General features: G+C 37.5%; 1 protein-coding gene across 1 annotated transcript; it reads right to left on the bottom strand.

The window, feature by feature from the left end:
- Positions 1 to 1,054: 1,054 nt before the first annotated feature.
- On the bottom strand, positions 1,055 to 18,221 carry LOC136269121 (uncharacterized). Its single transcript, XM_066064595.1, has 17 exons — positions 18,125 to 18,221; positions 17,488 to 17,580; positions 16,893 to 17,015; positions 16,713 to 16,841; positions 16,537 to 16,659; positions 15,006 to 15,128; positions 14,837 to 14,953; positions 14,665 to 14,784; positions 14,221 to 14,586; positions 8,150 to 9,624; positions 7,956 to 8,097; positions 4,231 to 7,860; positions 3,589 to 4,098; positions 2,005 to 2,081; positions 1,832 to 1,901; positions 1,300 to 1,529; positions 1,055 to 1,247 (listed from the first exon to the last, which is right to left on the bottom strand). Exons 2-17 carry the CDS (start codon positions 17,531 to 17,533, stop codon positions 1,236 to 1,238), a joined length of 7,293 nt encoding a protein of 2,430 aa, XP_065920667.1. The 5' UTR covers positions 17,534 to 17,580; positions 18,125 to 18,221; the 3' UTR covers positions 1,055 to 1,235.
- Positions 18,222 to 18,267: the final 46 nt, after the last annotated feature.

Genomic DNA, 18,267 nt, shown 5'->3' with positions numbered 1-18,267 from the left:
TTCTCCTCATAATTTGTAAAAAAACTTTTTTTTACCCCCTTAGAATTGTCTATGCTCAAGCATCAATTACATATGTGGTGGAAGGGGTAGAGGGTTGAAGTGGTTGGCAAGGGGTTGCCTCCCTCAGAATAAAATCTGGCCAAAATTATATCTCCAGGGACCATGAAAAAATTGACAAATGCTCTAATAGAGCAGTCAAACCACTGATCAATTTTGATAATACAGGCAATTGAACTGAGCTGTTGTAAACCATACAGTAGAGCTTAAACAGTGCATGCTTTGTATAATTAAACACCCAAAGTTATTATAAAGATTGGTTAGTATATAAATCAATAATAATCAAACATGCTAGATTTTTAGTGTATGTAGTGCATGCTGCATGCACACAAATTTGTTCTTTATGTGACGTTATATGACTGCTTGTTTAACTTGCAATTCCTTTACAAGCCACTCATGTGATGAAATGGATGAGTTATTGCAAAAGTAATATTATTACATAACGCGTTACCCCCAACTTTGGGATGAAGTACAAAGCATTTGCAGTACTTAGCTGTTTCACTTATAGCTACACTGTTAATAAGTGCTTTGAAGTATATATGGAAACCATAGAAGTAAAGACTTTTTAAGAGCACTACTCAACTTGTGCTACAGCCAACTATAATCTGAACAAATGGGTGTAGAGAAATAATAATCTATTTGAACTCAGAATTCTAACAGTACCGTATTTGTATGTATATAACATTTTGAGGTATGTAAATTTTTAGATTTCAGTATTTTCGCAGTTTTTTTCACTCAAATATTAATAATTGTGAAATGAAAATATCAAAAATCACATCCCTTGAAAATTTGTACACATATGGTATATACAAGGGAAGTTTACAACCTTTTGTATTTTTGCTGCATGCAGTTACTGTAAGTATACATGCAGACGGTTGCCAGCATATGTGTTTGTGACGTACTAGAGTATGAGCACTTAAATTCATCATTTTTTGTCATGCATGTGAAGTTGAATTCCTTCCACTGGTTTGATAGACCCAGGTCAATTCATTGTGGAACAGTAATTGTATCAACATTTGCATTAATAATTGAAAAAACATGAATACTTAAATATCTCTACAATTACAAAAGTCTACAAATTTAACACTGCAACTAGAAAGTCTAACACAAATACAAATCCCAGCAATAAATATGTAAAAGCGAATGCAATTTAGCAAGTTTAGCAAGTAGGCAGTATATCAATTAGTATCCTGCATGGAGTGATGTTAAAACAAGTAGTTAAAATTAATGTAACAAACTTACCAAGTATGTTGGATTCTGAAATACTGCATCTGCACCCTCTAAGCTGTACACAGGATTATTCATTGCCACTGGTTTCGCCAACTCCTCATCATTCTTATTTTGTTGCATGTACATAACTGTATACTCTGCAGATTTGTTATGTCGTTTATCATCATCCTTAACATCCTTGATTTGGTAAGATTCTCTTTTTCTTCTTGACAGCACAATGACTATCACTATCACCACTACAACTAAAATTCAAAATGATATTTTATGGGATGCATGAATGTATAGTTGTTATATAGTCTTATAGTATATTTAAATCAGGAAAATTTCAAGATTGCATGACACCATGAAAAATTTGTGAAGTGTTCAGTAGTATTGTAGCTAGCTAGTAAGTACTGAATAATTTGTCTTTTTAATATTCATCAATGCAGCCAAGGACAAAAAAAAATTTGACGACAAATTTTTCCTGATTTACGATATCATTTGCTGTTAATGGCTTGATATCGTTGTATTAGCTATGGTCATCTTTAGTTATTGAGCGACTTACCAATCATGACAATAGCAACTCCCCCACCTGCACCAGCTGCAATGGCTGCTATTGGTGCTCCACCTCCACTCTATATTAATTATATACCAGAGTTATAATTGTTTACATTTTGTAGAAGAAGCGCATAAGTGCTGTCTCATGGTGCTTATGCACTCCTGAGTAGTGTAATTTACCTCTTTGTTGTCTTCAACACCACTTGAAGTGGTTACACCACTTGAAGTCGTTACACCATTTGAAGTGGAGCACTCTTCTGTTGAAAAGTCAATATAACACTCATAATATAACACTGAACCTCTAATATTTTTGTATCATAACTTTTTAAATAAGTAGCTTCAGCAATTAAAGGGCAAATATGACAAGGAAATTTTCATAGGGAGAGTAGAAAATTTAAAATGGCAATGCTTTTTCTTTAAATAAAACTCTTAGTCAAGCAGTATTATCAGAGGTCCATGGTCATGGACTCCTGATATTAAAATAACTGCTTTGGACACATGTATTAATATGGCATGCTAAACAGTACTTGAATGTTTATGTAGAAAGTGAGTTGCACTAAACAATATAAAAATGCAAGTGTTATGTACTTCATATTTAATCTACTGCTATAATAACATTCCTTGTTTTTTCTCTGACCATGTATAGGCTGCATAAAATGAACATTTACAATGATTTACTACATTTACTTTGCTAGCACATCTCTAGTTAGCAGAGCTTAGCAAACATTATTAATACCTTGTTTCCCTACTTTTTTATATGATCCCTATTTGAACTTAAACTTCCTATTTTTTTCCTTATACTTGTTTGTTTACTTTTTTTGTAACATTATTATAACTGGTGAACCTGTGCATACCGCATCAAAAGAAAGGATAGTGCCAGAATTAATGTTTTTATCTAAACGTGCACCCCAGGTATCAATTAGTGACTCGAAAGTGAAGTGTCATTACGCTTCGCTTTCAGCTATGTTCAGCCCATTACACAGTGCTACAAAAGAACAGTAGGAGAAGCGCCTCTGCAATCAATCCAGTTACAATGAAAAATACAAACGATTTGCATGCCCCAACTATCAATTACTGACCCGAAAGTGAAATGGCCATTACACTTCACTTTCAGCTCATTACACAGCATTACAAATGAAGAACAGTATCAGAAGTGCCTCTGCAATCAATCCAGTCACCACAGAAAATACGGATGATTCCCGTTTGCAAATGTAGCTATGCATCGCACTACCATGAATTGACACCTTTGGCAGTCAGCAAACTGAAATGGCATACAAAGGAGGAAAAAGCTAAGTCCAATGTGCTTGCATTGTATGTACCACAGTATGCCAAAAGGCACGTTTCGGGATGAAGCAACATCGAACAGTGAAAAATTCAAGCACATAGCCTTAGCCATTATCAAGTTGGCTGGCTGGCTGGCTGGCTGGCTGGCTGGCTGGCTGGCTGGCTGGCTGGCTGGCTGGCTGGCTGGCAGGCAGGCAGGCCAGGCAGGCAGGCAGGCAGGCAGAAAATTCCCCATTTAAAAAAAAAATTCATAGCAATCTATTGGAAGCGTAAGTCTTACTGAAGGCACTTTTGGGCTTGGTCTAACCAATACTGCCAAGGCAACAGAATGGTATTGTGAAGCTGGTTTTTGGGTGATATTTTTGGCCAGAAAAATCCAAACTTCCATGATCCCTAATATACAGTACTACTGTGCTGTATGATGGTCGTGTGTAAGATGTAAATATAGAGCACATACCATTGTTGCAGTTACTCACTTACCCATACACTGATCCTCAGGTGCTCCAACAGTGGAACAATTGTAACACTCCACAGCTCCATACACATCAGAATAACTACCACAAGGACATTCATCACATGGCTTAAATCCATCATCAGAATATTCCCCAGGAGAACACAATGGCAGACAATCATCCAATTGTTGACTACTAGTATTACGAGTACTATGACTATTAGGACACTCCACACACTCCAGTTGACCACGTGAATTCTGATATTGTCCTGTAGGGCACTTGTTACATGGTGCCAACCCATCATTAGAGTATTCTCCAGGTAGACACATCATAATACAATCCTCCAATAGTCTAGTACTGTTACTACGAGTCATGTGGTATTCAGAACATGATACACACTGGAGTTGCCCTTGTACATATTGGTAGGTGTTAGTAGGACATAGCACACATTCGGGCATCACAATGACAGTCTCTGAACCATCATCATTAACTTGTATCATTTCATTGTCAACTTGATAACTTCCAGCTGGACAACTCACTATTAATAGAAATTATAGTGAGACAATGACATGGTACAATATGCAAAGTAATGTATGATAGATGCTTTTTTATTGCATGTATAGAGAGCGGTGTATAGTTTGTTTGACATACATTATGATTTGTTACTCACCGCATAAGAACTGGTTGTCTTCATATATAGCTGATCCAGGAGGACATGCAAATTGAATGTCTCCCATTTGTAGACTTGATGATGATACCTGATATGCTGCTATACCATCTGAGACAACCACATTGTCATTTCTCAAAAAGCCCAACAGTTCATTAAGAACAACTCCCCACTCATTTCTAGCTTCTGGACCAATAAGCAAGAGGTTATTTCCATTTTCTTCAGTGTAACTGATGTTGTAACTGTAAAGACCAAATGTGACAGAGAGTGACATGTCATCAAGTTCAGTGATGGTGACATCTTCAATTGTTACTTGTTGCATATTAATGGAGTTATTAACAACTGTGATAAAGTGCTGGATAAGTACATTTTGTGGTGAGTCCATCATTCCTGATCCTAGAGTAAGGTTGGATGCTTCCTCCATAACTTCACCAATGCTGTCATTAGTTATGGCAGTAATATTCAAAGTAAAGTATTGTGCCAGTTGTGCTACACTAGTCCTAAGGACAGTGAGGTTCACTTGTCTAGACTGTACAGCTCCTTGTTCATTGTAAGCCTCACAATAGTATACTCCTTCATGTTCTGGTACAGTGTTGGGTATGGTGTACTCATTCTCATCTTCATCTGGTATAACAGTGAATTCTGTTTCATTGTGAAGTCTTCTATACCATCGAAAGCCAGGGTATGGAAATCCTGTTGCATTACATTTAAACTGTGCACCATTCTGGTCCCTCAAGTATATATCCTGATGGCTTGGTTGTAAGAAAAATGCTGGAAGTTCTTGAACTTCTACTGAAGCATTTATTGAGGTTACTGAACCAATATGATTGGTAGCAATACAAGTATAATTGTCCGCATCAGCAAATTTGATGTCTTGTAAAACAAGTGTGCTACTATTTGCACCTGGAACATCAGTACTGCCCTTCTTCCACCTGTAGTTTACAGGAGCCATGGACTCTACTTCACAAGTGATAACTACCATATTGTGCTCTGGTGTAGCTATCCTTTCCTCTGGCTGTACAGTAATGTTTGGTACAGAAGCACACCAATAGTTTAGCTGTAGGAGTTCTTCCAAGACTAGTAGGATTTTGTCAGTTTTGCTAATGGCTTCATCAATTGTCAGGTTGGTTTGTACAGCCAGGTCAAGTAAATCACTTTCAGCTTCCTGAAGATTGTCAAGAAGTACAATGGCTTCAGATAGAGGTGTGAGACGTAACAAGTTCCTGGTAATTTCACCAACTGTCACTAAACAATCAGAGAATCCAAAACAAGCATGTCCAGCTGCGCTTCCTGTTTGGTTGTGTAAATCTTCCATTTTCACTTGCCATTCTGCAAAACTATTCTCTCCGACAGATGCAGCCAATTGTAATGTAAGAGCTTGCAAATCATCCAACAATTTGGTGATAGCAGTTGCATCATCATTTGACATCTCCGTCATGTTGACTGTAACACCAAACTCCATTTCTAAGTAGGTGACATTTACTGAACTAGTTGTATTGTCATTCATACTATCAGCTGAAAGATTACTTAGTGCCATGACATTTTCCATCACTGCATCTTGAGAAGATTCAGACACATTGGCAATTGTTTTCAAAGAGCTTACAAGTTCATTAATGTAGTCATGTAGGTTCCTGATGTCAGTACACTTTTCTCCATAATACATCACAGTTCTGGTGATTTCTCTTTGCTCTGTAGTGGTGCTATCTTCAGTTTGTCTTTTCCTTCTGCTACTTAGTACACTGAATGCTACATTAGTCAGATCAATAGCTCTCTGCATTAATGATGTTTCAATATACTCAAAGTCCAGAATAATCTCCTCAGTATGTGTTGTTCCAAGTAGAGGAAATGAATAATTAACTGTAACTGGAATGCTAGTGGGAGATTCTGTTATCACAGTGACTGTAAACTGAACACTGTCAACTTGTACTATATGCCCACTTGTTTCATCAAGAGCATTTGCAAGTATCAGGGATTGATTGATTTGCTGCAATAAATACTGATATACCATTTCAGTAAAACTAACACTTTCCTGTGCTGCTGTATATGCTGTTCTTGACTGGTTCAACAACTGTTCAGCAATACGTTTTTCTGACCTTAGACTTACAACATTAATCCGTGCCCTTGATGCCCTCTGTCTAGCAGCATCAAGACGTTCTAATGGCTCATACAGTGAGGATTCTGATCTTTCCAATTGTGCATAAGCAATATCTCTAGCCATTTGACACTCACTATTCATTCGTATACAGTTACTGTCTGGTACCTGGCTACTGCAGTCAGACAAAGTACAGCATTGCTCTACAACATCAGTTGACATAACACCATCATCACACTGAACCACACAAGTACCAGTGTATGTTACAGTCACTGGTTCATAGAGATCTTCATAGCAAGTAGTGCGTGCACATACTGATACATAGCGGCAAGCTCTGCCAGCCACACAGATCGACCACGAAGGACAATAACAAAGGTATTCACACTGAAGCTGATTAATCCAACGCCAGCAACTGTAAGCACGCACACCAACAAATACATTGACAGTTTCTGTTAGTTGACAAGGAGCTGAACATGTGCCTTGAATCGTTGAGCTGACGGTAGCTGTGCATTCTTCACAAACTGTACCAGGTACACAAATGTCATTGCACACTTGTATCTCACAAAGATTGTTAAATCTACTTTGAGCCTCTTGCAATACATCTTCAGCAAGATCAACTGCTTGCTGAGCTGCAGTTTGTTCACTGGTTGCATTTTCAAGTTCAGTCATAGCATTGGCATACTCACTGCATATAGCTTCATAGTTTTGTAGCCTTGTCTGGTATGTATTATTCACGAGCTCAAATTGAGCTCTAGCTCTTTGTAATGACATTGCAGCACTTTGCTCACTCAGCTGTGCTCGCTCAGCTATGAAAGAAGCGTATAGGTGGATTTCATGCTGAAGAAGATAAGGGATATTAGTTTCACCCATTAAGAAATGTCCAGTAATTTCAATGGGTAGCCCATTCCACTCAGAGTCTTGGTTAGCTGTGCCTGTGAGCTGAATTGGGTAACTGTTGAACATATTACAGTTTGCTGAAAACCTCAATCCATCTTGTGTTATGTGCACCTCAGTAGTAAATACTGTTCCAAACAGGATAAAACTTACTTGATTAATTTTGCCTGCATACTTAGCAATACCCCTTAAGAATGCAGTGGACATGAAATTTAGATTATCATCTGGTCGTACGAACATGAAATATCCCAACCGAAGAATATCATAACTTGATGAGAATTTTGAATGCAAATATACTCTAGTGTTGTCAGTTATGAGATCATCAGACATACAGATGTAACCATAGTCGTCAAAATTGCCTACCACACTGAGGGTGTGGATCAATTGTATTCCATTAAACTGGAACATCCCTATGTTAACATCCACACATTGTGATCTAAGTTGAACTCCTCTCATTCTCATATCACTGTCAAGAGTGACGAATGTGTCCATGGGACATGAGAACTGTGTTGGTAGATCAAATATGAGATTAGGAGGAACTCTGAAGATGGTTGATAGTAGTCCAGTATTGTCAGTACTTGGCATGTATGTGAGAGTAAAGGATAAACCAGATGGTGTTGTACTGGGTCTGCATCTCTCTTCATATTCTGTGGATATAAAATTTAATTATATGCATGAATCAATACGCTATCTAAAGTAATATTATATGTTTAATGCACGCAAGTATATGATTCATGCTCACCTCCAATAAAGAAAAGTCCAGGATCTTCTGCTGCCTCCAAAACCAATTTAGAACTTTCTCCTTGTACATCAACTTGTAATGTCAAGTCTATGCTCCCATCCATTGCTCCAGTCCATCTTCTCAGTAACCCTGTATTGTATGCCTACAAAAAGGACTGGATTAGTATTATATAGTTACTCGAGAGATTAGCTTACCTCATTTAAATTATAGTATTGAATGGAAGTTAAACCATCAAACTCCATTACACACATCATGTCACCTGTAGTGAAATTTCTGTTCACTTTTCCTTGTACTGCAAGTGATGCTTGGTTAAAATGGTTGCTGACTATGAAATCTTGGACACCATTCCAGTACTGATGACCAGCCAATCTATTCACAGCATCAACATTTAGATAATTGTTACCAACCGTAACAGCAAGAGCTTCAGTGTCTATAACCCATCCATTATTTATCAGGTTGCTTACAAATGGTAGTGTTTTAAAGAATGGTTGTGCATCTATTGGAATGCCTACATAAAGTGGTGACATTGTCCCTTCACATAAGTTTATTGCAAAGCACAGAGGAGAAGCATCCTCAGATGGAGTATACACCTCATCCCCATCGATGGTTGGAATGCCAACATTCAATTCACCATAGTATTGTAGTACAGAATATAGTCCATCTTCAACTGCTGGAAGACCTTCACATCCAATATCTTCCAGTTCAGTACTGTCAACAAGTTTTACTTGATAACTGTTTGTATCATGAACACGACGGTCACCATTAATGGGTCGTAAATTTAGCCATGAAGGATAGAGTGAATTAGCGTATCTAAAGTATGAATAAGTCAATGATTCTGCATTAAGGAAGTCATTTAAGTCATTAATGGTAGGACCGAATATGGTGGTACAAGATGGTACAGGGCCCTTACCAAAATTAGGAGCACTACCACCCACCCTAATTGAAGTACATGCAGTACATGGTTTACTCAAGTCACTTGTGCTGAGCTGATTAACTGACACAACGTTGTTAGACTGCTCTAGTTCAATCCCACTAATAGATACTGGTAGAGTCAATCCATTTAGGGTAGAAAATACTATTCCAGATGTTAGCTGTGTGTCCATTTGTCTCCAATTACAAGTTGAACTAAATAACAGATTTTGTCCACTTTTGGGACATTGGTAAGATGGCGCATTATCTGGAGGCTGACAACAACCTGGTTGTAGGAATCCAATATCTAGGTCTCTATTAGTGAAGTATCTATTTGGTGGACCAGAGATGGGAGAGGTAACTAGTACAGTACTGGGTTCTGGTGCAGGAAACTCATCAGAGCTCATGCCAGTAATCACATAGTTTAATGTGTAAAGATTTGGTCGTGTACTTTGGACAGTAAAATTTGCAGAAGTGTTAGGATATTGAATTGTTACTGAAGGTGGATCAAAAGATAAATTGTTTGGGTCATCAGAAACAAACTCAATTGTAATGAATGCTGCTGGTCTAGCAGATATGGTAATCAACTCAGCAGGGCCCTCAGCAGTTAGGGTAGGATATTGTGGAAGGTTTACAATACCATATTGGCACATGTCTCCTTCATAACCTGTTCCTGTACAATCACATTCAAATTCTTGTGGACCAAGTACTGTACAAACTCCAGCATATCGACATGGATATGGTTCACATGCTTCAATAGCTACAGAAAATATAAGCTGTTATTAATTTGTTAGATAACTAAGTTAGTTTCTATGCTCACAAAATATATTGGAATACCACAATAAATATAACCATGAGTTCATAATAATAATTATACAAGTGTATAGAAAAATTAGAAAATATTTGAGTATAGGGATCATAGAAACAAAAAGCAATAAAACAATTGGAGGTCATCTACACCTGCAGCAATATATACTAGTGGATATTTAATCCTTGCTTCAGTCTTATGCAGAGTATATAAAGCCATAACTGAAGTATAGGGATTAAATGACCATTAGCTTAGTTGCAGGTGTAGATTACCTCCCTTGTTTCATTGTGACCACGGTGCAAATATTAATTTAGCTGGTCATTTGTTATATGAACATTAGGAATTCATCCCTATGGGAAAGAACTCACTTACAGGATTAGGAACAGCACTCCTAGGATTAGGAAATGCGCTCCTAGGAGATTAGGACGTCATTTTCAACGGTTAAGTTAGGGTATGGGTGAGATATATCCCAAGCATAAACAGCTTGGCTGTACAAAAAGGGCATGTCCACGAAAGTAAAGTAGCTGGTGAATAAAAGAGCTGATATCTGGTGTGGCTAAGAATGAATGTTAATACAACTAACTATATCTTATGAAAATCTAATTTACCGACTGTTTTACTAGAGTATCAATCCACACTATGTACTGTGCCACCATTTTTACTAAAGCTAATCATTCATGGTACTATATTGTACTTTGCGTGGGAGGATCAAAGTGAAACCACGTATCGTATTGTCCATACAGTACCATAGATTATAGACACACCATATGACAGTACTAATCAACTGCATAACTGTACTGTATGAGTCATACAGTACAGTTATGTAGTTAATTGGGCAAATACAGTACAGTTATGTGCTTAATTGGGAAAATACAGCACACTTGGGCAAATACAATACAGTTATGCGGAGAATATATTTAAGGAATGTTATGTAAACAACACTGTAAATCGCTAAAACCAGCCAAACTAATCCTACGAGTTCGTTCTACGGCTAGGAATAGATTGTATAAATACTTACTGATCATCTGATCACAAAGCTTTTTAATTACGACTCCACTAAGACAGCACGATTGATCACGTACGTGACATTGTAAATCGCTAAAACTAGCCAAACTAATCCTACGAGTTCGTTCTACAGCCAGGAATAGATTGTATAAATACTTACTGATCATCTGATCACGAAGCTTTTAATCACGACTCCACTAAGACAGTACGATTGATCACGTGCGTGACATTGTAAATCGCTAAAACTAGCCAAACTAATCCTATCAGTTCGTTCTATGACTAGAAATAGATTAATTAAACACTTACTGATATCCTTATCACCGAAAATCGCAGCGGTTTGAGTACTAGAGAAAATCGCTCTGAGCCAGACGACCAGGAAGTACAATATAACACTTAAAGCACCGCCTTGCTTGTGTGTACGAAAAATACAGTACTCGGGGGTGTCTCGAGGCAAATACAGCACTCAGCTTCGCCTCGTGCTGTATTAGCCTCTCGACACACACCCTTGTACTGTATTTTCCGTACACACGGGTGGCAGTGCTTTAACTCTAACTAAAAGTTAGATTTAGCATATTTTCTGCAGTTCAATATGTATTTCTAAACCAGCCAATGCAAGCATTTTGTCATGAATTTCTGAAATTTCACATTCTCAGAAAAGATGTGGCAATAGACCAGAAACATAATTACCAATTGGAGTAGCCTATCCAAGCACATTCACTAAATGGAATACATATTTGATTACACAAGTAATAAAGTTCAACCTGTACTTTATTTGCAAAATCATATTTTCTATAACTACAAACTACCTTACCTCTTAGGTAGTATCTGATACTCAGTAAAATCCCTATGCAAAAAAAGCTTGGCTGTGCAAAAAAAACACATCCACAAAAAAAAGTAACTGGCAACTAAAAGAACTGATATCTGATGTGGCCAAGAACGAATGTTAAAACAACTAATATCTTACAAAAATCTAGCATTGGTCCTTTACCACTGACATGTGCAGTCTTTGCTGTATTGCTAATTTTTTTACAATAACCCCAACTCTAACCCTTTTTTTAAATTGATTCCTTTTAACTCTAACTATCTAATAATTTATCCACCTTTTTTTCTCCACACTGACTATTGAAAAGGGTGGCCAGATTACTAACCAATTAGAGTTAAAAGGAATCAATTAGGAATGCAGCAAGACTGCACAACTCAATAATGGTAAAACCATTAAATTGAGCAGTCACTTCTGAATTTTCCCACCTGCATCTAAAATTCATGACTACCAGATAATTACTGGTTGAGATGGCCACTAAATGAATCTCATAAAGATACCATATAAGCAAAATTTTGGCGAGCAAAATATTTGGTGTTTGCTTAACAAATCGCATTTGGCAAGAATTTAATCTGATCTAATACAGTGGAGAGCCCACATGGTAGCATTGTGGATTTTTCGCAGACATGCCTATCAGTGTACTATAGAGAAACTCTTGTGTGAAATGGAGGACAGAGATCTATTTCAATCTATAGTGCAGTAGCTGTTCTAAACAAAGTGAGTGGGAACCAGCATTTCCACACAAGATCTCTGCTGCCGTGTATCATCTTCCTTTGAACTGAGTAGGACCTTAATCTGCAATATTAGCTACAGACAATTGCTACAGGTGAAGTAGTGTGTCAGATTTGATGAAGCACCACTTGGGCCACATTTCTGTTTTGAAAACCTTCATACAACACTTGCTTCTTTCTTGGAGACACGTGCAATTCGATCAATTCATTAGAAACACTAATAAGATATGGCAAGACTTTAATTTGGCAACTTTGTTAATGTTTGCTAAAATTATCACCAATTTTGATTCCATGCCAAGATTTCTTTTTATATTGTAGCTATGTTAAATTATTTCAATAGAGCATACACTACTTCACACACTGGCAAGAGATGTCATCATTTGGACTGTGTACACTTCCCTTATACCAGCCAACTGAGGCTTATCCAGAAGGCAGCTCAGGTGCTTCATTAGTTATTCCAAAGTCTGTCAGCGACATCATGGAAAATGCCAGAATTCTCAGCCACTGCGTTCCCTGAGGATGAAACTGTAGACTTTAATTAAGCTTTGTTACTTGTGTAATTTATATAATTACTTGAAGTAGTTTGTTAGCATGACACCTCTGCCCCTGTTTCCACTTCCATTTCTAGTGCAACACTCAGGCAGGCATTTATGGCAACACCCTCTACATCCAACACTGTTGTCAACTTACTGGTATGTCTACTGGATGTCTGAAAGCTGGTTGTTGTTGTCAAACTCTTCTTCATCACTATTAAGCTCAGTAGTTGCCACTGTGTGCATAGGCTTGAATGTTGCTTTGTGTTATGCTTCTGTTATGGCTTTACTGCCGGGTAGTTCTTGAGACTGATTATGCCAGCAAACCATACCTGCATAGCCCAGTTTACAGACTTAGCAATGTATTGCGGTAATAGCAGGTGGTTCTGGTATGTCCCTGTTGATCACACCTTGGGGATGGATACTGCTGATTTGATTTCTTAAGAGCCTCTCCATCTGTTGGGAAGAACTGGATTTCTTGGTTGACTGTCTCAGCTGTCCTAGCTTTATCAATTGCTACTGTTAGGGTAAGCTCTGTGACACAGAGTAGCTCCTTCTGGGCCTTGAGATTGTTTACGCCACATACCAAAGAGTGGTCTCCAAGTAGTCTCCAAACTTACAGGTCTTACTCAATCTCCATAGTTCAGCCTACATAATCTGCTCCTGTCTCTTTCTCACATTGGACTCGAACTTGCTATTTCCACTGTATCCTTTTTATTAAAGTGTTGCATCATTACCATCACAATAGCGGTCAATGAGACATCATTGAGTGGTGTAGGACTGAACAGAGTTTTTAACTTGGTGAATGCCTGGCATTGGGCAGTACAATGAAACAAACCATTCCTTGTAGTCCTTGATGCTTTCCATGGCAGGACTAAAGGATTCTAGCGAGAATCAGGTAGCCAATTTGACATATAGTTTTCTGTCATCACCACTGTAATATGCCGCTAGGACTCGAGTGTGAACTACCACAAGGTGACAACTGATTCTTATTGAAGCACAATATGTGCACCATCGGTAAATTCATTATTATACTACACAAGGGAGGTTATCTAAACCTGCTGCTATACATCTCTACTTCAGTCATGGCTATACTCTGTATAAGACTGAAGTGGGAATTAAATGTCTACTAGTATAGCTACAGATGTAAACGACTTCCCTTGTCCTTTCTTTTTATTTCTATGATCCCTATTCAAATATAAAATTTCTACACTTGTTATATAGTAGAAAGTCAATTTAAACAGGAAATTTTAAAATCCCATAGAAACTTTTTGGAAGGGTTTGGGGCCACTCTGGAGGTATTTTTTGGGCTTGGTTGCCTAACCAATACTGTCAAGCAGTTATGAAGGAAAAGTGAGGCTGGTTTTTGGGTGAAAGGAGGCCCAAGTCTTAATAATCCCTACTATATGGTACTACTGTACTGTACAGGATACATGCAACTATTCTTGATACAACTAACCATTGCATGTGGGTGACTGTGTCCATTCCACATAACTGTTATCTTCTGAAAGAACACATGATTGAGTGAGTATGTCGTTACTATAGAATCCATAGTCACAGCGTAGGTTGCAAGTAGACCTGAACTCATGTGGACAAGGCAATATGATAGCACCATTAAGAGGTTCTTGCAGTTGAGGACAGGACATAATCATACATGACACAGGGTCACCACTCCAAGTATTGTCGGGAAGACATGTCTGATTGTCTGATCCAATCAGCTGATATCCTAGCTCACATGTGAATGAACAACTTTCATCAGTAACTTGAGGACCAGTACACATTATATCACCATCTTGTGGTCTCATTAGTGTAGGACAAGGTTGAGCTAAAGAATAAAACAGCTGGCTACACTTTCAATGTGAATAAAATAAGAGTATATATATATACAACTCTCTAGAATTACCTGTGCACGAATCATCTTCCTCCAAAGTGTATCCACCTTGGCAGCTACATTGATAATTACCAGGAAAGTTAGCACAGAAGTGACCACATCCACCATTGTTTGCAGCACATTCATCAATATCTGTATAGTGATATAATGTGTACAAATTCCAGAATGAAAGCACTAGATTCACCTATGCATGTTCTGCTGTCAACATCTAAAGCATACCCATCTTGACATGAACAAATAAAACTTCCTTCTGTGTTATTGCAGAAGTGATTGCAGTAACCTAGTTCACATTCATTGATATCTATTGTGGTACAGATGATACATACATATGGAGGGGAAGGATAGAGTCTAACCTATACAAGTGTAGCCATCATCTTGCAGCTCATATCCATCATTGCATAAGCACTCATGTGCTCCAGGAAGATTTCTGCAAATTTGGGTACAACTGTGATTTCCAGCTTCACACTCATCATGATCTTAATGAAGATAGAAGTTAGAGATAGATGTCATTTTGCGTGAGTTTGTATGCAATAACAAAGTGTGCATATTTAAACGTAATTATACTCTGCTATGATGCATTTTAATTGTCCACTGGTTATTTATTATTGCAAACTTAAAGGATAATATGCGACCTGGTCTGGGAAAACTGCATGGTCTTATTGAACACCTTTAAAAATCATTTTACAGAACACGTTAACACAAATAATTCATGTACTTATCATTTTCTTTGCCCTGCTATAATATTGTTGTAATGTTGCTTCTACCCCTAGTTAATAATGTATTTAATTTTGGTTGCTAGCAGGCCTTCAGTGCAGCATAAGTAGCTAATCTATTATCTTTTGTTGTAATTGTATTCTACTCATGCCTTACTATTTAAACTATTGAGAAATGCCAGTTTAAAGTATTTAGTGTGTTGTAGCTCTCCAATGGTTGAAGCTACATGTACCAAACTTTTACATGTTTTACCAATATTCCTTACCTTCCAGAGTATCCACTGTACAAGTGGCCAACAGCTATGTTTCCCACCATTTTAGATAATTTTTACCTCAATGTTTACTGCATCAAGCAAGCTCCAATAGGGGTGGTGAGAGGGGTTGGAGGGGAGGGAAAGACATTGTTTACAAAATGAAAGGGAGAATGCATAGGGATAGATTAGGCCAGCAATTGGAAACAGTGGAAATAGCTAACATAAAAGGAAATTCACAACACAGGTCTTTGTTCAACACAGAGTAGTTATACAGCCACATACAGTCATCCCAAGGCTGGTCACAGCTCCATTAAGGCCCCAGGCTGCTCATACAACTCACCACTGTGCTTAGAAAAAGCATCCAGCAAAAGCAGACTACTTAAGTCTAGCTGATCTTATTGTGAAATTTGATAGTTTAGCTTTGTGTTCTTGGTGAAAAATCAAATTTGCTGTCATGATCGAGTGATAAGACTGGTTTTCCCAGATCCAGTCACATATTAATGAACTGTAATCGGAGTTCTACATGCTAGATATTATCCCACCCTATAAGGACCTGCCAGAAGGCTATATACCGAAGGTCTGTTAAATTTAAATCTTTACATCAAACTCTATTGTGGAAAAAATTTTCAGACCAGCAGTGACTCATTCCTCTGACAACATAATACATGTGGTAAAAGAGCCACAACAGCTGGAATCTGGAACTTCCCCTGGATTCAGCCTAAATTTATACAAATAACAATGACTTGTCATCAGCATAGGGTTTTCATAATTACTACGTATCTCACTGGAGACTTGTGACAGGGCTATAAGCCTGTTGATACAGCAAGTCAAATCTTAATGTTAAAATTCAATTGAATGCATGGTCATGTTATCTAATAATGTTACAGTTGTAATGCACATGATATGATAGTTCATACCAACACAAGTAAGGTAATCATCAGATAGAAAGTATCCAGGGAGACAACTACATTCAAATGAGCCAATGGTGTTAGTACACTCATGATTGCAGCCTCCATTGTTGTCCAAACATTCATCGATATCTGAGCAATGCAAGAAACATAAGTAAACTAAATTTGTTAGGATAGAATTTTACCATCACATGTTGTCCCATCACTTGCCAGTCGATATCCACTGTTACAACTACAACTGTAAGTTCCTGGTTCATTGACACATCTCTGAGAACACATTCCAGCTAATGATGGGTCTAGACACTCATTTACATCTGAGTATGAATCTTATTGAAATGCAGATTAACTACCATGTTATTATTTACCTTCACAAGTTTGTCCATTGCCACCCAGATTGTATCCAGTGTTACAGCTACACATATAGCTTCCTGGAGTGTTACTGCAAATGTGGTTGCAACCATCTGAGCCTGCTGAACACTCATCAATATCTACAAAAGAAGGAAGAAGTTTTATGTGTCACCAGCTGACATGCTCATGATATATATGAACACACGTCAATGGCTATGATTAAGATATTTTGTGTTTTGTTTGTATATAAGCATTAACAATTGTGAGCATACACTTAGCTTTGGCTTCTTTTTAAAGCCACACCACTTTTCCTGTATAGCTTGGCTGTTTTGGCATGGATATAACCTATGCCATTACAAACTTTAGACTTGTTAATACCTTTTTGTTGCCACATGATGATGCATATGACTCCATCTATGTTTTATTACAACAATAAAATTAATGATATGTGTCACTGATACATTTGATCCCTTGAAAACACAACTGAACTTTGCAGACCAATCACAATAGTTATTACTGATTTTCATGAGTTCTTAAATAATTATGATGTTGTTATCATGCTACCATACTTTGTACACTGTGACAGCATAACATGAATTTATGAACCCCTACCTTCATTGCAGGTATTTCCGGTCCATCCTGCAACACAACTACACATTTCAGGAGATGTGCAAGTTCCTCCATTGTAACAGATAGAGCATACAGCTACAAATGTATAAACATACATGTATGCATCCATACAGACATACATACATACATACATACATACATACATACATACATACATACATACATACATACATACATACATACATACATACATACATACATACATACATACATACACACATACATACACACATACATACATACAATATACATACGTACGTATGTACGTACATACACAATGACTGGTAGCTACTATATAATATACAGATTATGTGGTGAACTGAGTTTATAAAACAACCTAATTCAACATTTGTACAATGCCCACACTACCACCTCTTCCTGGATGAGAAGCTTGTGATGTACTCACACTTCTGAACAAAACCTATCTGAAATGATGGAAATCATAGGAATGCTATAAACTCACTGAGTTAAATTTCACACACATATAGTTAGCTGCTATGTAAGGTTGACAAGTTAATAAATATTTTTCTATAAATCCAAAAGATAATCAGTTTTGCAAAATCCAGTCACATATATTACCACCTTTTTTCACTGCACTACTAGAACATTTCAAACTAACGAGAACAATTTGGAGGAGATCCTGCATATCCAGAACAACAGGTGGCCACAGATGTATATTGAACTGATGATCTGTAGCTCACAACATTTCTGTATGCTAACCTGTATATATATGTGTACAATCATTAATGGTAATCATTAACA

Source organism: Dysidea avara, chromosome 10, assembly GCF_963678975.1.
Source record: "Dysidea avara chromosome 10, odDysAvar1.4, whole genome shotgun sequence".
Classification (NCBI taxonomy): Eukaryota; Metazoa; Porifera; class Demospongiae; order Dictyoceratida; family Dysideidae; genus Dysidea; species Dysidea avara.
The sequence above is the reverse complement of the archived record's forward strand: the minus strand, read 5'-3'. Positions and strand labels throughout refer to the sequence as shown.